Source organism: Strongylocentrotus purpuratus, unplaced genomic scaffold (genome assembly GCF_000002235.5).
Source record: "Strongylocentrotus purpuratus isolate Spur 01 unplaced genomic scaffold, Spur_5.0 spur5_scaffold_19, whole genome shotgun sequence".
In the NCBI taxonomy this organism is placed as follows: Eukaryota; Metazoa; Echinodermata; class Echinoidea; order Camarodonta; family Strongylocentrotidae; genus Strongylocentrotus; species Strongylocentrotus purpuratus.
In genome coordinates, this window is record NW_022145604.1 from 8,561,357 (window position 1) to 8,582,949 (window position 21,593).

Below are 21,593 nucleotides of genomic sequence, written 5' to 3' on the forward strand. Positions count from 1 at the left end.
AATTTTGTCTTCTCTTTTTGCTTGCTATACTCAGGGGCGTCGCTAGAGGGGAGTGGGGGGGGGGGTGGGGGGGGGGATAAGAGCCACCCAACTTATCAGGATATTGTCAGTAAAATTGCGCTGCCGTCGGGAAAATGAGAAAAGGGGGAGGGAAAAAAGAGAGGGAAAGAAAAAGAAGAAAACAAAGGAAAGGAAAAGAAAGAAAGGAGAAGAGAAGAAAGAAAGAGAAGAAAAAAAAAGAAAGGAGAGGAAGAAAAAAAGGAAAAGAAAAGAAAACAAAGAAAACAAAGAAAACACAAAAAGAAAGAAAATGAAACAAATGAAACAGGGGACGAAAAAGAGGAGAGAGAGGGGTAAGAGCATGCGAGAAAAAGGGTGGGAGTAAGAGAGAGAGAGAGAGAGGAGGAGGGGGGGGGGGGGGTTGTTGGGTGAAGTGATCTCGTCGATGGAGCGGGAAAGATACGCATGTATATATGTTGCTGTGTCGGGTCATCTGTGTCCGGCCGCTAGGCAGGGATTAAAGCGATAAATTCGACAAGAATCTTGTCTACTGGCTATACTGCTCTTCTGCAATGTGTGCATGCATGCATGTCAGATGCTATTGAATTTGTATATGCATACTTTACCAAACGCATAGGCCCGAATTCACAAAGCAAGGTTTGAGCTCAGACCAAGGTTTGACCTCAAACCTCCTTTTGTTTCGCCAAACCTCCTTTTGTTATTTACAAACCTGGTTTATAAATAACAAAAGGAGGTTTGGCGAAACAAAAGGAGGTTTGAGCTCAAACCTTGGTCTGAGCTCAAACCTTGCTTCGTGAATTCGGGCCATAAAGTGCCTATTATTCTTGTTATATTTTTTTGTAAAAACGCAATGGGCAAAAGGCAAAGGGCACAGTAGTATGAAGTTCGACGGTAGAGAGGGATAAAAGCGATAAATTCGACAAGAATCTTGTCTACTGGCTATACTGCTCTACTGCAATGTGTGCATGCATGCATGTCAGATGCTATTGAATTTGTAAACGTATAAGCCTACCAAAGGCAAAAAGTACATTAGTTTGAAGTTCGACGGTAGACAACCAGACGCCATTTTGATTGCACGAATTACGGTTAGATATTGATGGATTGTTCTTCTTCGGTCAACGTTTACATTTTCGAAAGAGTGTCTACGTGGTCAGCTTTCTGTGAGAATTTACATCGCAAAGGTCAGAATAGCAGCTTATATACGTGAATTGAATTTTGAATGGTCGGCATTCTTTAAAGGTAATACAGAGTTTTGGTATTGGGTCATGAATTTGGTTCAAATGAACATATTGGAAGCATATGCGATCCTACATTATTCAGTGATCGTTGTTGCGGTTGAAATCGAGTCTAAAGTTATGAAATTGTATGTAATACACTCTTTATGTTGTATAGCTCCCTCTCAAGGTCATGATGTTAATTAAGCTAGAAAACAATGTTTCTTGACTAAAATCGACCGATTAGCTATCCCCGTTTGGAAATTATATATCACAACTAAATATTCTGAGATTTTCATGGATGCAGCTACCATTGTACGGTCGTAGGCGCTATTTGAAATTTATCAACATTTACCGGGAGCACCGGCAAATTTTTATATTCCATTTTTCTCAAAAGTAGAAGTGTTTTAGGGCCTAAGTTTTCTAGTGCTTATAATACATCCACATGGGCATCCAAATATATAAAAATTGTAAAGAATCACTATGTATAAGCCTACCAAAGGCAAAAGGTACATTAGTTTGAAGTTCGACGGTAGACAACCAGACGCCATTTTGATTGCACGAATTACGGTTAGATATTGATGGATTATTCTTCTTCGGTCAACGTTTACATTTTCGAAAGAGTGTCTACGTGGTCAGCTTTCTGTGAGAATTTACATCGCAAAGGTTAAAATAGCAGCTTATACGTGAATTGAATTTTGAATGGTCGGCATTCTTTAAAGGTAATACAGAGTGTTGGTATTGGGTCATGAATTTGGTTCAAATGAACATATTGGAAGCATATGCGATCCTACATTATTCAGTGATCGTTGTTGCGGTTGAAATCGAGTCTAAAGTTATGAAATTGTATGTAATACACTCTTTATGTTGTATAGCTCCCTCCCAAGGTCATGATGTTAATTAAGCTATAAAACAATGTTTCTTGACTAAAATCGACCGATTAGCTATCCCCGTTTGGAAATTATATATCACAACTAAATATTCTGAGATTTTCATGGATGCAGCTACCATTGTACGGTCGTAGGCGCTATTTGAAATTTATCAACATTTACCGGGAGCACCGGTCAATTTTTATATTCCATTTTTCTCAAAAGTAGAAGTGTTTTAGGGCCTAAGTTTTCTAGTGCTTATAATACATCCACATGGGCATCCAAATATATCAAAATTGTAAAGAATCACTATCCACCCAATTTTCGAAATTTCCCAAAACTTTGTATTACCTTTAACTTCTTTCTCTCTATTGTTAAGTCTCCAGCTAAAGTCAAAACTGAGCCAAGTAAGAATGGGAATATACCAATAAACATTTTAGGTCAGCATCTGCAAAACATTTAACCAGCTGCTTACAGTATATTTACTTTATATTCATGACAATATTTCTTAATGCATGGTGTACCTATAGTATTCATAATTAATAACGTTTTTTTTCTCCAAAAAAAACAATCAGTTTAATACTTTCACAAGTACCACTTTCGGAATCACCTATGTGATATTACCACAACCACACAGTACACACTTCATTAATTAAAGCGATAATATTCTACCCAACATATTTTGAGCACATCAAAATACTTTCTACATGCAGACCTGTCTACATGTATCATAACTCAATCATAATGCATAACTTAGTCTTTGTGAAACACTCCCCAGGACTATCAAGTTGTCCTTTACAAAACCTACGATGTATTCACCGATAGCTGAATAATAATAATAATAATAATAATAATAACGTTTCATTTACCCAGAGTAGCCACTTCAGTTATGAAACTGCTCTTCCAGCGGGCCCTGCATAAACATGTTATTACTATTACTATCCTTCTCCAATCTAATATGCCTAGCGCCTAGCTAGAAGGCAGAAGGTCCCATTGCTATTATAGCCTAGTTATAAGTCTTTGGTATGACTCGGCCGGGGTTCGAACCCACGACCTTCCGTTCATGAGGCGGACGCTGTAACCACTGAGCCACCATGACCGGTATAAAATGTATGAATTTAGTATTATAACGAACAACTCGTAATACTTCGTGTATTACTCAAACAAATAGTTTATTTTTCGAATTGCAACAGCTTCTGAATTGGAATTGACCATCTAGCTATATTTATAATAATTCCCCCCCATAGACGTAATGGTCTAGATTTTGGATTACTAATATTTGTAAGAGTATTTTTTAAATGTTATTGGCTTGTGCTTGGTCAATCACTTTGCAACTTGCACCTGATTGGTTGAAACTTCCTACCAGCCGGAAGGACCTGGTAGCAAAATTGTGTTTCTTCTTTGAACTCTCTGACCGGTGGATTTTTACTCTTCTGGGTGCGAAGGGCTCGTTACAATATGGACTTTTAAATGTGCACGTCGACATAGTGGACTGCTACGTGTGACGTTCTTTTAAAGCACTGGCAGTAACTTAAAAGGAAGTCAGAGTGCTTTAAAAGGACGTCACACATAGCAGTCCACTATGTCGACGTGCATATCTAAACGTCCCTAGTGAAAGAGATTACTGAAGCGATAACAAGTATGAAATGAAACCTAATAAAGCTCCAGGGTTCGACCGTTTAAGCGTAGAATTCTTAAAAGAATTTTGGTCAGAAATAACTGACCTAGTTCTTCATAATTTGAATGAGGCTTTTTGAGAAAGGACATATCAGTTATTTACAAAGGAAATGCGTTATTGCTTTATTGTTAAAGGTAGAGATGAACGAAGTTTTAAGTAATATAATAGAATAATACTATCGGAAAACACAATACAGAAATTAAAGTAACTCAACTGGCTGACGATATGAAGTTTGTTGTAAAAGACGTTAAATCTAGAAGGAAGGTAATGAATGTGATTGAAAACTTTGAAAGGGTACCAGGAATACATTAAAATAAGAATAAAACTAAAGCCATATGGTTGGGTAAAACTTCTCCCTCAGAGACAATAAAGAATATAAGTTGGTGTGATACTTTTTTTAAATCTCTGGGTATATACTTTAGTAAGAATAAATCTTTGAGTATGAATATGAATTGGTCGCAAGAAAGATTCATTAAAATACAATAGCTTTTAAGTTCTAGGAAACGGAGAAATTTGACATTAAATGGGAAAGCACTTATTTGAAAAGGTCTTGTGATTTCGAAATTGATTCATACAGCTCAAATTTTATCGTGCCCTGTAAGAATGGTTAAAAGCGTACGAAATGTTATTTTATGATTTTTTAATGGGGTAATAGAGCGAAAGTGAATAAAGGAAAACATAGTAAATACTCTTCAAAATGGAGGCATGAATATGGTTGACATTTGTACACAATGTATGTCGTTAAGAATTAAAAAAAGTTGTTTAGCTTCCTGAGTTTTAAAGAACTCCATGAAAAAGGGGAAATTGACAAGTATTGGAATGAACAAATGGGAAGGATTATATCATTTTGAATTGTAAATGTTTACCAAAATATGTGACTTCTCATAGAGGAAAAATACCTGATTTCTATTGTGATTTACTTTATACGTGGTTTACAGTAAAGCAAGTATATTATGTACAAAATATACAATCCACCTATGAAAGTGTCACGAAAGAAATGATTTGGTTAAATCGTGATATCAAATTTAAAGAAAAACAATTGGGTATACAAATTTGATAAAGTCATATATTTTTTTAGGGGATATACAGTGAAAGGAAATAGATTTTTGATAGTCAAAGAATTGAAAGATAAACTAATTTAGTATGATGGTACATGTAGATGGTACTATGGTAAAGTGAATATGTCAAAATACGAACCGTAATACAGCATAGATGGAGGCAAATGATAAAATATGGAGAACAAAAAGTTGATGATTTTAAAGATTACAAACGTATATCAATGACATATTCTTATTTGACTGAATTTGAATAGTTTTAGAATATCAATACACTGTATAGTACTGTGAATTTTTTTCATACGGAAGTCGTAAAATTGATTAAAAAACCATCCAGGCCAGTATATTTTGGGAACTAAATGTTACATAATTTTTTTCCTATGATATGGGATTCTCTGTGGTTACCTACATTGAAATATGTTCGTGTTAATTACTTGATACAATTCAACTTTAATTATATGTATAATATTTTACCAACACCTCTTAATTGATTCAAATGGAGAATCAAAGAAAAAGATTTGTGTTAGTATTGTAACAAACCTGGTACCATAATACTATAGAGATATTGACTGCCTAGAGGGGCAATATAACATTTGAGATCCTTGAGGGGAGTTATATTTGTGTCGAGAGACATTATATTTTTCCGAAGCGCGTAGCGCTGAGGAAAAATATAGTATTCCGAGACAAAAATATAACACCCCAAGGGAAATTAAAATATCATATTGTTCCCGAAAGAAAAAGTCAATATTTGTTATATTATGATGCCCTATATCAGATACAAAATAAGATAAATAGAAAAAATAAAAGTAATATCAGAATATTATTGTGCCGACTCACCATTTTTAGTTTTATTATAGATCTAGTCTAGGCCTGATTGTAGAATGCTTTCTTGATTCAAGTGGCAGTGTCAAATGTTAAGAAATCCGCAAATTTGTTGTGAAATCATTACCATAATTATGGTGCTGTAGACAGGTCTAATCTTAGAATGCCTTCTTGATTCCATTGGCAGTGTCAGATGTTAAGAAATCCGCAAATTTGTGATGAAATCCAACTGTACAGTATTTCTAAACAGAAACAAGCTCAACTAAACACGGAAATTCCAACTCCGCAGTAAAAGTTTGATTGTAACACGAAAATACTGGAAAATCCAGTTATTCCTAATATGTCTGTCTAGTATCTAAGTTCTAGGGACTAGACTATGTACAAGTAGTCAAAATCAGATTAATTTTAAAAGTTGACATTACAATTATAAAAATAATAAGGCTAGCTTGTTAGAAACAACATTTATTTGTGGTGATGACTGAGATTATGAGCTTTGTGACGATGCAGTTTCTTCTGTGTGTTGTACCGACACGAGAGCTGCAGTGCTAGTACTAGTACTTGGTCCTGGTCCTGGACTAGTAGTAATACTATTACTAGTCGGATGAATGCTAGCAGAAGTGGATGGTGCTGTAGATGGGCCAGCTATTTCATCACTCATTGATGAAAGGCATCTGCTCATGCGTCTTTTTTTAGCTTCATCGACATAGGAGTAGGTCTAGTGCTTGATGCTACTTTCGGACTTGTGTCCGGATAAGAACATCATATGGCCCGTATTCTGAAGTCGTGTCTAACTCCTGTTTAACTAAACAGTTGTCTAAGTCTTGTCTAAGTCCCGTCTAACTTTAGACACGAAGTCGGGTCTAACTTTTTTGGTATTCTGAAGTCGTGTTTAAATAAAGTTAAACACGAAGTCCTGTCTAAGTCCTGTTTAACTTTAGACAACTGCGAGGGGTTGTTTAAGTCCTGTTTAAGGGCGCGATTCTGCTGCTTTTCAACGTCGACGGTACACTGTACTTGCTGACCCCGAACTTGCGGGGGAGAACGATGGTACGTGCATTCTCCAAAATTTCAAATACGTTTTGCAGGATTTTTTCTCGTGTAGCCTAATTTTTTTTCTCGATAATATCAACTATTCTTATCTACTGGTGACATCTTGGAAATTCCATAATCTATAATAAACTAACCATTCTGTTGGAGAAGTTTCTTTTGTGGTTCTTCCGAGTACTGAGGCACCGATAAGTAGTGTGTTTGTCAATCTCAGTGTACAGTACGTGTACTACGTATGTACGTACACAAAGTACATGCAGTCTAGTCATTACGTCACGATCACATCACCATGGTACCAGCACGCGCACAGCTAGCTGTGCGCGTTAATTTATTTATCCGGTGCGCGCACGCATGCGCATTGGGTCTTTCGTCAGAATTAACACCTACTGGGCATGCCCAGAAGTCGTGACTAAGAGTTAAACACGACTTGCGCAGAACTTAAACAGTTGTTTAGTTAAACACCACTTAGACAGGACTTAAACAGTTGTTTAGTTAGACGAGACTTAGACACGACTTCAGAATACGAAATTTAGTTAAACAGGACTTAGACACGACCTCGCGTCTAAGTCCTGTCTAAGTCGTGTCTAACTAAACAGTTGTTTAACTTTAGACGTGGCTAAGTTAGACACGACTTCAGAACGAATCCACTTGCGTCTAGGACATGAATAGATGTTGCGCGTAGGCAATGCTTTGTGTAGACTTTTGATGTCATGTGCTTCAAGAGATATTTTCTTCATTTTTTTAACCCAAAGTGTTCTTGCCGGCGAGAGAATTGCAGTACCACACTTGCTCATTGCTTTCCAGGCTCGTCTTTTAACGCTAAAAAAAGTCACTGCATGTTGGATTAAGATGAGAAAAGTGCTTAAGAAATGATTCAACGTAAATTATGATTTTCGTAAATCCTTCCTTGTTGACTGCGCAAGTCATCGAGAGATTCTCCTCGATGATTTTTTTTTCAGTTTGTCACTGACAAGGTACATATATCTCTTATTTTTTTAATCAGTCACGACTACAAAATCTGTTTTGGAAAAACTGCGTAAGTTTTCTTTCCCACGATTGCAAAAATGCATCATAATGTCTATGAATACTTTGTTCTGAAGCCCGCGGGGAGTATTTACATCCGTTGCTGTTGATGACTTGATTTTCAAAAAATCATCCTTTGTAACGGGATCTTTGTGATCAACATACCCTTTTCCTTCCTTCTTTATTTTTATGAGAACGGCGTGAAACAAGTTCTTTGAACTGTGGGTCATTTACAATATCAAGACTGAAATCACTCACTTTTCTGAAATGTCTCTGCAATCCATATCGCATTGTTATCACGGAGTGGACCGCTTACTTTATAATTGACCATTCGATCTACAAACCTCTGCATAAATTCGAAGACTGAAACTTACTCAGTTCAGTTGCTATAATTGTTTCTAAAATTGTAAATCCTTTGTGTTCACTGTAATGTAAGCTTTCAGCACATTATCATCTACATTGATGACTTTTTCAGTAGAAAGAGAATCTTTTTCTTCAATTATTAAGGTCAATTCTTACTCACCAAGCGAAGCGAATTTTTCTTTGTTGCACTTTCATATTTTGCGCTGCATAAAATTTCACAATTCTTTTGTTTTCTTCAGATTTATTTGTGTTCTTGATCCGACTTCATAACATGTGAAGTAGAATACCATTTTGCATTCCATACCTTGCTTTCAGGGAAGTAGATTATCTCAATCACAAGAAAGAAGGAAAAACATGAAATTTGATGTACAAAAGGCATGGAGAGTTGTCCACAGATGATGTCAAATTAAATATCGCCCTCTAGTGACTAGTAATTTCAAAAAGCTCTAACTTCCTTATTCCTTGCCCGATTTTGTTCAAATTTTTGCTGATTTTATTCAAATATTTTAAACTATACAATAAAAGTAACTTAGTATGAAGGTTTTGGTTCCCTTTAATGCGTGTAGATATGTGCGAAGCTGCTGTGTACGTGTGTATACAGTGCATTGAACTTGTAGTGTGAGCTTGAGGTATTACGTAAATTACGTCATACCTCGGGATATAACAGCGTTATATTCAGAGGTATGACGTAATTTAAGTCATGTTGGAAAGTATAACGCTTCTCATCCTTGTTACGATGGTCATGTGACAGCATTTCGACCAATCGCACATCAGAATCGATATAGACAATTTAATATATGTATTTATTTAATGCGAACAGATTTATCCATTTTGGAACTTTATTAAATGATTTCTATGTATCTCCTTCTGTAGAAATTTTAAATTCTCACCCATTTGTGTTGTTTATGGTTTTCATGACGCAAACGGAAATGCAACATATATTAATTGACTGCTTCATTATGCTTTATTTGCAATTTATAAAGTGATTATTGTAAATAAATTTAATAAAAATGTAGCAACAAAAATAATAAGCAAATATGTTTTGTTTATGTCAAAATACAGACTAGAAGTTGATGAAAATAAAACTAAAACAACAAATGTAAATACTACTAAGTGGATAAAGATAATTGATGATTTGCAGGAAATGCATCTAGAATCTGCTTTCAAGTCAATACAGATAAATAATTTGATCTCATCTGAACACGAGATGCTTGTTATAAATATATATCTATGATGTTATCCGTGATTTTGTAGCTGAATAAAGATAAATAAATAAATAAGTGGGAGATATGAATTGATATCAAATTGCTTTGATATGTTTCTCAAAGTAACTTGATTCCAGAACAAAAGAATAAATGAGAAATAAAACAATAGACATAATGAGCAAAAATCAAAAATAAAACACATGACTAAAACAAAAAAATATATGGGGGAAGTGGATACAAGTACATGTACAATCCAAGCGACAATGCTCATGAATCACAATTAACCACTTAATGTCACAGGCTTCTTTAAACAGTTACATCAGAGTAAGGAAATTATACGATAATTATTTACTTATAATTTATGGTACACAAAAACCAATAAAAGATTTTAAATCACATTGAACTTTTTTCTTCTTTCAATTCCCCCTCTACACATAAATAATTCATATGCATCAAATATTCGTTTATCTTACATTCTGAATTCCAGGTTACGTACAAGATGGCCCATGCATCATCCCAACCATGTTTGATCAGCCCCGCCGAAGTCGTCGAAAACCTGACGTACAATGAGCTCATACCCGCCGTGGAACAAGGTCTTGGGAATTTTTCTAAAAGGAACGAAGAAGGAGGGGGAGGAGGAATATATCCACAGAAAACCAGAATGGACATTGAAGAGCATAATGGGTAAGACGCATGGAGTAAACGATTTTTGAAATGTAATAGAGTTAAATTTTAAATCCGTAAAGACCAAATCCGATGAAAAAACAACTTGATAAAAATGGAAAAACTGTATGTATGTAGAATAAAAATATAAAGAAATACAAAGTATTTACCCTTTCATTATTGCACACAGGCAAATTAATACCTAATTTTCAGCACCCCTCAAAATTACGGGTCAACTCAGGACGTAGACCCGATCGGTTCAACTTTATCGCTGAGGCGATGAGCAATCACCCCCGGAAAATTACCCCTGTAGGACGATTCCCCCCCCCCGGAAAATTACCCCCCGGAGAATTACTTCCCGAGGACAATAACCCCCCAAGGACAATTACCCCCCGGAAAATAACCCCCCGGACATCTAGTGTCGATGGGGGGTAAATGTCCTCGGGGGGTAATTGTCCTCGGGGGGGGGGGGGTAGTTGTCCTCCGGGGGTGATTGTCCTCGGGGGGTAATTGTCCTCGGGGGGTAAATGTCCTAGGGGGTAATTGTCCTCGGGGGGTAATTGTCCTAGGGGGTAATTGTCCTCGGGGGTAGTTGTCCTCGGGGGGGGGGGGGTAATTGTCGTCGGGGGTAATAGTCCTTGGGGGGTAGTTGTCCTCAGGAGGTGATTCTCCGGGGGTAAAATTCCAGGGGATAATTTTTCTTTGGGGGTAGTTTTCCGTGGGCAATTTTCCGGGGGTGGGGGTGATTGCCCAAGGGGTAATTGTCCTAGAACCCCTAAAGAATTGTAACGGGAAAAAGGGATAGAAATAAAAAGAGATGCTTTATATTGCATAGTACACAGTAAAAACGCTGCTTAAAAAAGTGATGTTCACTTACAGTTGTACACTATTTTAAACAACAGTTGAACAAATTGCAAACAATGTTGCTCGAAACGAAAGGAATTTTGTTAAACATTCGCTGTTTAAAATTTAATGACTGCTATATTTACTATACAAGAGCTTTTAGACAGTGTTGTTTACATAATGACGTCATGTGTCACGTGCCAGTAAAGTGCGAGTTGGCTAAAACCTTTATTTCACATCATGGCCGACTAAGCTACCGACGTGCTTCTAAGTGACTGGGAATTCAATGGCTTAATTGAAATCACGTTTCTATTAACCAATTTGAAGTTTTTAACTGTACGTAAGTTCACAGTTAAAATGTTCAGTATCTGTACGCAAATATCAGAATATAGGTAGACTTTAAATCGTCGCGTCATGCAGTGCGGCACTGATCGATAAAATGAAGAGAGATTAGAATTTAAAAATAAGATATATAACAAAAAGACGATGGAAGAAATTGACATCGAATTGTTCCATTTTTGACCAAAATTGAACAGTTTTCATGAAAATTGATGTAGTGTTTTTTATCTTCACCGCAGTCTATTACTGTAAAGTTGTTTTCTTAACGTGCCACAGAATTCAAAACCAGTCTTTTAAGGGTGAGATCGAATGCTTCACATATTTATTTATTTTGCATGTGCAAATTTCAACAACCTTTACTTATTTTTTTGTTTTCAGTCTTTGCTTTGCTTTTTTTTTGTTTCTTCAGGGTTGTGTCGGTCATGTCTGGTTTCAGTCCTGTTGGTAATGTCATTGTAACAAAGATTATCAATCGTTACGTAGACAATCCTGAGCACAACCTCCCCTTACATGTCGGAATGATCATTCTGCATGATGCCCGGACCGGAGAATCCAAAGCCGTAAGTTACGACTTTGATAATGATTCCTTGCTCCTCGACATGAAACATGTCCAGAGTGCATTACGAGAGAGCGAATTTTACATAGCACATACATACATAATTATGCAGGGTCATAGGTCATATTATGGAGATCCAAACAGTTTCTTCCCATTTTTAATTTCCATGGGAGGGAACTGTTTGGAGTTCTGTGAAGTGACTGACCAATCGGGAAAAACCTCCTGTGACATAACTATATCCCTCAACTAGCTATGAACATGGCCTATTCCTTTCGAGCATGGAAAAGAAAAGGGGGGAATATTGTGATAAATTGTTTTCTGTGTTTCTCTCTTTCTTCAGCCATATGTTTGTAATGCCTGTTGTCAGTTCTACTGATAAATCATAACAACAATGAGTTCTAAAGACCTTGCCTAATGTCTTCTTATACATGTATGTATTTAATAAGAAACTACTGATACACACCCCTACGATAGACCCTCCATTCGTATGGCTACCCAGTATTTGTCCCATGCACCATTGGGCATATGCACCATTAATTGGCTCAATGTACCACTGGTAACAGTCACCATTTGTCCTATGAACCATCGGTTCCATATGCAGCTGGTCATCTGGATTTCTGTTGCTCCTCCCCTGTATGCACTATCGGTCCATTGGCTATATGTAACATTGGACCTACCCTGATATAATTACTTCAGTATTGTATGTGCCATAATTGGTTAAGGGGGCTAGAATTACGGTAAACCTAACCCTACATGTAGTCCTAATCTCAGCCCTTACAGTTAGGACCAGGAATTGTAAACTGAATGGCATAATCCTATTAGGTAGCTGAGTGAAATGAATTGGCACAAAAGATGCGTCCATAATTGTTGGTGCGATTCAGGAATTAAAAGTCCTTTCTGGACATATCTAAATCACATTTTAATTGGTTGGTTCTTTTTATTCATATTTCATGCAAAATTAGCAAGTCTCAATACATTTTACAAAACATTATCATTTTTGGTGTTATCTGTCATAATCAAGGTCACAGAGTTGTTTAACAGCTCCAAGTCCTGGAAACGTGGTTCTACCTCTATTCCTTATGAAAGTAATAATTGTCCATCATTATGCATTACGTGTTCTGGGCGGGTCTTTTTGCTAAGCTACATGCCTTCCTGTTCATTTACTAGGTAATGGATGCAGAGCACATTACTGCTATGAGAACCGCCGCAGCATCAGCCGTAGCTACAAAGGTAAGACATTATATCTGATATTAAACTCAGCAGGAATCAATTAACCATGTTGAAGACACCGATATCTTTCACTCAATATGGTATTCGCAATGTGTTCATCCCTATATCCGAAGGGTTTAGTTGTCATTCAATCATTTTTGAAAATGTGTTATGGTTTCATCCTCCAGGCAATAAATTATCTTTTTAGCACTTTCCATTATGTGCCTGTGAGTTCAGTGAAATTATCTATCTGCCTACCCCACCCCCCAAAAAAATATACACAACACGGAAATGTTATTATATCTTATTAGATTAAAACAAAATATTTTCCGGAGGTTTAAAATAAATTATTTGTGTCTTTTCTCTTTAGTCTATTGTGTCCTAGTTGTTTTTATTTTGTGTAATGTTGTCATTTTTTATTTAAATGTCTATGATTATTTTTGTTTAGTGCCATAAATCTATGATATTATTATTGTTATAAGTAATAGTAGTAGTAGTATCATTCTTCTACTTCTCTTTCTTCTCCTCATTCTTCTTCTTCTTCTTTTTACTATTGTTATAATAGTTATTATAATGATGATTAATATTTATATTGTTCTTATTGTAATTTTGTTATGACAATCATCAACTTAATCGACATTAAGTTGATAATATCATCAATAAATTGAACGTGTAATATAAATTCCATTTTCCATCCAGTACCTGGCGAAGGATGGCTGGCAGACGTTAGCAATTCTTGGAGCAGGGTCCCAGGCCGTGTCTCACCTTCATGCCTTGAAGCATATGACGACAATTAGGGAGGTCTGTATCAGGTCTCATCCACATAGATGATGCATTAAGCCATCAAAAGTACTGCTATAATAATATTTATCATATGCCATTCTTGTATAGTGCAAATCACCTGATTATATAAAATCTCTATGCACTGTCGAAGGACTTTGCATATTAGAGACCCTTGCTCTACCTCAGAAAACCATAGCGCTTTAAATATTCAAGGAATAGCCTAAATCCTACCATGTAGGCAGGTACCAATTTACCCCTCGTCGGTCAAGTCAGGCAAATGTAGATTAATGTCTTTCTTAAGGATTTTAGTACTGCGGTAGGGATTCAAACCCGTACCTTGTAGTTCATAGTCCAGAGACTTATCCACAAGACCACAAACCTCTACATTAGCGCTTCATATTAATGTTTTTTTTATTTTATTGACAGCACAGAAGATAAACAAAGTACCAGTACTGAAAGTGCTTATTTGCTGGAATTTGTCAAAACCTGTTGCTCTGCCTGATATCCTGATATTTATCATGATGAAGATGCACGTAGGCCTGCATGTAGGTCTACTACAATTCATCTACAATCATCTACTACAAACATCTTAATTATATGATAACCTTTATCGATGCCCTGGATTATGACATGTGTCAAAAGATTATGCATTTTCACCGATATCAATGGATTATTGATATTTATGTATCCTTTTTTATCTATATCATGATTGTAAAATAATCTGCAATTTGGCCATCTAGCTGCGAATTATTTCTTATCCAAAAACCATTTAGAATGAATAATCACTCTTTATAGGGGCTTTTGTTGTGTTCAGCTTCATTTAATTATTCCTATTTGCCATTCGTTCACATGCAGATGTAATATGATTTTAATTTTATATGCGAAGAATTAAGCAAGATCATGTGACATCATTTGATCAATAAAGAATTCTTCAGAACACAACGCTGTAAACTGCTTACCGAATGATATCACGTTGATCTTTTTGATACAGGTACGAGTTTGGACAAGATCCTCTGAGAAATGCCAGGCTTTTGCCCAAAAGTTTGATGTAAAAGCATGTGAAACAGCTCAAGAGGCAGTTACTGGCGCAGATGTTATTGTCACATGCACTTCTTCTAAAACTCCTGTGTTGGAGTCTAGCTGGCTGAAACCGGGTGCTCACATAAATTGTAAGTATCTTGCTTTTCTATTTTGCAGTACAACGTGGACTTCTGGGATGCTCCAGCATTTAAACAAATACATCTCTTCTCTGCCATAATGCAGTATAATGCTTATTTTTGCTTGGTTCTTATTTGATGTAATTATTGACAGTGTCTTTCAAGCCATACACGATGGTATCTGGTGACGGATAACAATTATGGTGTAATTGCAAGTGAGCAAAGCGAGCAAGCAAATTTTCTGACACTTATTCAATATCAGTAGCCATCGGTGTGTGTTATTGATCCATTTCAAGCATGAGAAGGAACTTCAAATTTTTTAGTTGGTTTTTCATACCTCAAAGACTTAAGGTGGTGCCGGAGGCACAATTCTCTGTAATTGGTGGCCACATCAAATTGTGCATGTCGTATGGGCTATTATCTAAGCAGCCCATATTCAATTCAATACTTCAGTACACAACTTAAGCTTTTTACTAAGTAGTTGGCTCATATAAAATACTTAGCCAATTTTGGTATTAAATTCAAACTTTTGGCTAAGTATTTTACCCTAAATTTAAGACAGCTCTCTACCAGACTTAAGCCAATTATTTGGAGGCTTTGTTTGGTAGGCGTTTGTTTTTCTCATGCAGTATCAATGAAAATGACAATGACAATGACAATGGCAATTTATTCTCATGTCACCCACATTGGGGTATTGGAGAAGGTTACAATCAGTTTGAATTTGTCAATTAAACACTGTGAAATATACAATACAATACAAATAGAATTAATATTAATCCATACAAAATAACACTATCGACAATAGTGAGAAAAATTATGATGATAATGATAACAATATTGATGATGATAATAATAATAATAATCAAAAACAAAACGATAATATTAATTAAAACGATAATTAATGACGAAATTAATGGAAGCAATTGAAAAAGAGATTTACTGGCACCAGTAAATTTATATCTGAATTAATGAATTACTGAAAATATTCTTGATATCAATTTAATAAATTGATATAAGACAAAAAAGAGAAACATAAAGTTAATATTGAACTCATAACATGTTTTTGCACATACTTAAATTAATGAAAACGAAGCATTATTTGTCGACAGAATTTTACTAAGTTTAAACGTGTTTGTACATTATTGGAGTTAAAAAGCTGACCCATATTTAGTCTTTCAATAAAATATTTATCGATGAACAATTTTCTTTCTGAACGAAAGGTAGGGCATACAAACAAGTAAAGAAACTCATCCCCAAGTGATTGCAAATTGCACAGCGTACATAGCCTCATTTCCCTTGGAGAATTTGAATATCTACCAGCTACAATCGGCAGGTAATGATTGCCACAGCGAAAACGACTTAATATTGTCCGATCTCTTTTAATGAGATCGATTAAGTATCTTTCTAAACATAAAGAATGTTTGAAGATTCGATAGTTAACACTGACAATGACAATGACAATGACAATTTATTCTCATGTCACCCACATTGGGGTATTGGAGAAGGTTACAATCAGTTTGAATTTGTCAATTAAACACTGTGAAATATACAATACAATACAAATAGAATTAATATTAATCGATACAAAATAACACTATCGACAATAGTGAGAAAAATTATGATGATAATGATAACAATATTGATGATGATAATAATAATAATAATCAAAAACAAAACGATAATATTAATTAAAACGATAATTAATGACGAAATTAATGGAAGCAATTGAAAAAGAGATTTACTGGCACCAGTAAATTTATATCTGAATTAATGAATTACTGAAAATATTCTTGATATCAATTTAATAAATTGATATAAGACAAAAAAGAGAAACATAAAGTTAATATTGAACTCATAACATGTTTTTGCACATACTTAAATTAATGAAAACGAAGCATTATTTTTCGACAGAATTTTACTAAGTTTAAACGTGTATGTACATTATTGGAGTTAAAAAGCTGACCCATTTTTAGTGTATTTGGTCTTTCAATAAAATATTTATCGATGAACAGTTTTCTTTCTGAACGAAAGGTAGGGCATACAAACAAGTAATGAAACTCATGTTCATGAAGCTGTGTTCAATAGAATGTATCTTAGGTAAAATTGTTGTATAATATTACATAACTTTCGTGAGCATGTATCCAGTATTAGTCTGAGTGGATTTTACAATTTTGTACACGTTGAAACGATGCACAGGGGAGAACTATGCTAGTTAACACCGATAGATCCCAATCTATTTCTCAAACTATCTTTCGTGCCAAAGCGGTAACAAATAAGGCAAAGGTAATATATAAGGCAAAGTTAAGGTTTGCCGTGGCGACAGCCCAGAAAAACGGCAATGATCATAACCTGCGCACCCGCATTTATTGCGACTCATTAATTGCGCGTTACTTTTGCTTTGACCGTGAGACGTCACAATGCTTATCATTAAGTATTTACTTAGATTTTGTCGCAGGCAAGTTATAGCCTAAAATGAGATTTGAATACGATATAAGTAAACTTCTTAGCTGAGCCATATACTTCGTAAATTTCTTACTTATCCTAGGTAATTTTACTAATGTCTGAACAAAATTATGGGTATTATTTGTTTTATAAGATTATGTTTTAAAACATGATTTTACTAATGACCGGTCGATATCAAAATTATGTGTCAGGCAAAATAAATGCCTGGGCACGTGTACGCTCTCAATCAACCATTTGATTAGGGTCCACGTCATCATCTTATAATCTCAGTAAATGAATCACACGTGACCGCGCATGACAAATCATTTGGTTAGGATCTGGGAGTGAGTTGTATATAAAGATTTAAAAAAACATACGCCTGCATATCAAGGCCTTCACAAAATTAGCATCAGTATTTTATCTAAGCAGAAGACTAAGCCTAAAATACTCTTATTTCAAACTTAAAGGGATCAAGTAACTTTGTCTCAGATTCTGAAAAAAAATCCTGGATTTAACTCATGCTGCAATGATAATGATAAACATTTAGGTCTTTCAGGAACCCCATGATTTTTACAAGCCGATAGCATGTCTGATTATCAAGATATTTTTTATTGGAATTACAAATTTTGAACACTACAGTCTATTGGGGAAAACGAGTATGGAAAAACCGGTCACTCAAAGATGTTTACTTTTGGAGGCACTTTTTGATCATTTTGAAGCGCAATTTTTTAGGGCTTCAATATTGCACCATATCACAGACACTGATAACACGTAGGGCCGTGCATCTCAGATTTAACATTGTTAAACGATGCCTTTAAGTTTTGAATTGAATACCGGCCCAGTGATATAGGACATAGTTTGAACTTATGGTACGAGGATCAATCATTCCTAAACGCTGCTATATGACCTGAGTACAGTATTTTGAGGATTCCAGTTCTCTTTGATCATCACACTGTGTGTTAGGTGTTGGGGCCTGCCAACCATGGGCTCAGGAGTTGGGCGTTGAGGTGATGAAGAAGGCTGTAATCTACGCAGATAACACTCCAGGGGCATATCAAAATTCTGGGGACATCGTCCATTCCAAGGTAATTAGCATTATATCCCACTTACCAAGAATATTGCAAGAGGTATCCTCTAAATGAGGTCACTTGGTATATCTTGAAAGTCGTAGTGATAGTAAATGCTATTTTTTAATTTGTATTTTCTGTTTGCTTAAGATCTTTCTGCTTCTCCAAGAGCCCCAAAACTAGAATTTTAGATGTTAGACCCATCAGCACTTCAGTAGTTTGAGTTTAGATTTGCCCATCGCTATTAACCCAAATTACTTTGATACTACATGTAGTTGAATCAAATTATCCACTTTTACGGGGGTTAAAATGTGTTACGAAACACTCAAAGTATACACAAAGCATTTTCCGAATAACTGTTATAAGCTACTGAAATCCTGATATTTGATTGGCTGGCAGCGAATTCGTCATATAAATTTAGCATTTGTTACTGATAAAAGTTGTATGAAGCAGGGCCCAGCTCTAGTCAAATAAAGAGACTGTGAATCACCATTGTTGTGTGGGTGAAGCAGACAAACCTTGGGTGAGGTTGGGCTAGATTTATTGTTATGTATAACACTCCTGTGAGGCTTTCTGTGAGTGTACCATTAATGCTTAGATGCTGTGCAATCACCTTTCCCGACACCTTCACTTCCGTGGTAGGAAATTATTCTGACATAAATAAACTGACAACATGCTTATGCTTGCTTAAGTCGGGTCAACTGCCCGAGCTGTGATGGCCTTCCACACATTCCTGTCCAGCATGGCTGCTTTTATCTCTGACAGTTCAAGTCCCGTGTCCTTCTTGAGTAGGTCTGTATAGGTAAGATGAGGTCTTCCAGGTTTCCTCAACGTAGGTCCTTAATTAAAACTCCGATTAGGTTTGTATTACTACCTGGGAAAAATCGTCATTTGTGGCATGGTGGTAGAAATACATGTAAAGTGTACATTTACTATCGAGATCATGCCAACGTACGGAAAGTGGCATTGTATATTGTTGAAATTACAAGTTTAAATTCACCAATATCACCAACCGTTATGCCTTTGACATTCCTAACGCATCATAACGTGCCACTACTGTGCTTTGCTAAGCTACAAATTTAAAGTGTCATTCTTTATTCACTAATTATCTTGAAGGTGACGGTGTTTGCAGAGATTGGAGAGGTGATTAATGGGACCAAGGAAGCCAAAAGAGATGAGCTTACGGTCTTCAAATCTCAAGGTGAATATTGACTGCTTTAACATTACTTGCTGTCAGGCGCGTACGCAGGGGGGGGGGGGGGGGGGGTCAAAGCCCCCCCCCTCATTTTTTGTTAATGTGTGTGTGTTTTTTTGGAGGAAACCCCACCCCCCCCCCAACTGAACGAAAACCATAACAATAACAAACCATAACAAATGAAACCGACTGATTTTGATGGTGTCCTAAAACCAAGGGTAGGTCGATCTTTGCATCCCCAGTTAAAACGTTGGAACCAGTTGAATCCAATCCCTTGCTGGCCTTGACAAAATAATTTTCTAAGATCTAACCGACCCTGCTCTTATCTTGATTTTGTCTTCTAGGATTGGCTGTTGAAGATGCTGTAGCAGCAAAAATCGTCTATGATAAAGTGAGCGTTCTAAAGGACATGAAATTATAATAAATAAAACCAATCGATGGTGATGTTTCAAGGATAGGCTTGTAATCTTCCAAAAATCAATTTGCTGAAGACAAGTTGTCATGATTATTCGAACATTTATAGGGAAATTGTGCTGCATATATAAATTAAATTTATAAGGAAATACATACATGTATTGTATTTATTAAACTTTATTGGTGTATATCAATATTCTGTTTATAAACATATAAATCAATTTACAATGCAACATGTATCATTTAATTAGTTTTGAGATGTGTATTATGTCGACTTCTGTTTTTCTAACAAGTCCATGTTTATTCAAGGCACTTACTTACGTTTTCTGATGAGTATAATTTTTAGTGGATTAATGAAGCATTGTATTTAAGATGAGTGATTACTATTACACATTGGGTTTTAAAAGCATAAGTTTAACAAAATTGTTTTTGTTTCTTCTTTTTTTTTCCAGAAGGGAAAAAAGAACTATAATTAGTTTCACATCAATTTGCAATGTCAATACATCGGTTTTACACAGAAAATATACAAATTTCAAGTTATACAAAATTTAGAGAAGCAGAGGTAAAGCCTACTGCATAAAAGAAATCAAAATACAATCCCCAATTCTAATCAAAGTTATCACACTGATAGTTTTTTTTATAAAGATGAACCTCTCTTGATAAAAAAAATACCTCTCAACCTCTCCTAAATTTGGATGTTTATTATTCATTTTCATTTTGTAGATATGAAAACGAGAAATTAGCATGATAGTGTTCAAAGCACTAAATTTGAGAGATCTGACTCCAAATAAACACAAATCCTCATCAATTTGAATATGGATACTTGAAAGCTCCCTCAACCATTGAGCTACTTTGTTCCTAAACAATATGATTATCGGACATACACAGAACAAGTGAATTAATGTCTCTTCTTCTTCAAGACTACAGAAGGAGCAGAGACCTGAATCGACTTTATTACTTTAATAAGGAAAGAATTAACGCCTAACATTCTGTGGATGAGCCTAAACTGAAACCACCTTAATTTTTGTATCTGTGGTACATTTATACGGGATATTATACACTACCGACCAATCGTCTTGAATGTATCGAATGTTCAACATATTGTTCCATTTTTCAGTAAATTTTCTTATGACTTTTTAAACAGAAACAAGCATATCATAAATATTCCTCGACCATTTCTTATCTTTAAAAACAAAAATTGAAATGGAAAGGTTTGAAGGGTTGAGTAAATTTAGTAGATATATTCTCCAAGAGCCTACCTTTTCTAACTGCATTCACTACTCCACCGTATTCAATAAACTTGTTCGAACATTAAATCTGTCCCTAAACCTGTTGAGGGAAAGGTGGAATTCCCTTGAATCATTCATGATATCACTAACGGACCTTGCATCTTTCTTTGCCCAATGATTATAACAAATACACTCGCCGCCAATTTTAACTCTATCATTAAACCACAACATATTTGTCATTAGATCATATTCATTTTGTGGTACATGAGAAGCACAAACTTACTCCAAGCTATTAAAACATAAATAAAACAATTCTTATTTTGATCAGGATGAAATATATAACACAGTTTTTGGGAACCACTCACAACATATAACAGGTCAGGAGTGTTAGCTATGGTC

The 21,593-nt window shown here is 35.6% G+C and overlaps 1 protein-coding gene across 3 annotated transcripts; it reads left to right on the forward strand.

Annotated features, from left to right (window-relative positions):
* The first annotated feature begins 930 nt into the window (after positions 1-930).
* LOC593410 (ketimine reductase mu-crystallin) lies at positions 931-20,428 on the forward strand. 3 transcript variants are annotated; one of them, XM_030990216.1, is made up of 9 exons: positions 931-1,260; positions 9,785-9,981; positions 11,552-11,702; positions 12,866-12,928; positions 13,607-13,708; positions 14,682-14,859; positions 18,253-18,374; positions 19,473-19,557; positions 19,896-20,428. In XM_030990216.1, exons 2-9 carry the CDS (start codon positions 9,797-9,799, stop codon positions 19,970-19,972), a joined length of 963 nt encoding a protein of 320 aa, XP_030846076.1. In that variant the 5' UTR covers positions 931-1,260; positions 9,785-9,796; the 3' UTR covers positions 19,973-20,428. The 3 variants fall into 3 exon arrangements, with proteins under 3 accessions (XP_030846076.1, XP_030846077.1, XP_030846075.1); XM_030990217.1 differs by having other exon boundaries at positions 931-1,202; XM_030990215.1 differs by lacking the exon at positions 931-1,260 and adding an exon at positions 1,723-1,901.
* Positions 20,429-21,593: the final 1,165 nt, after the last annotated feature.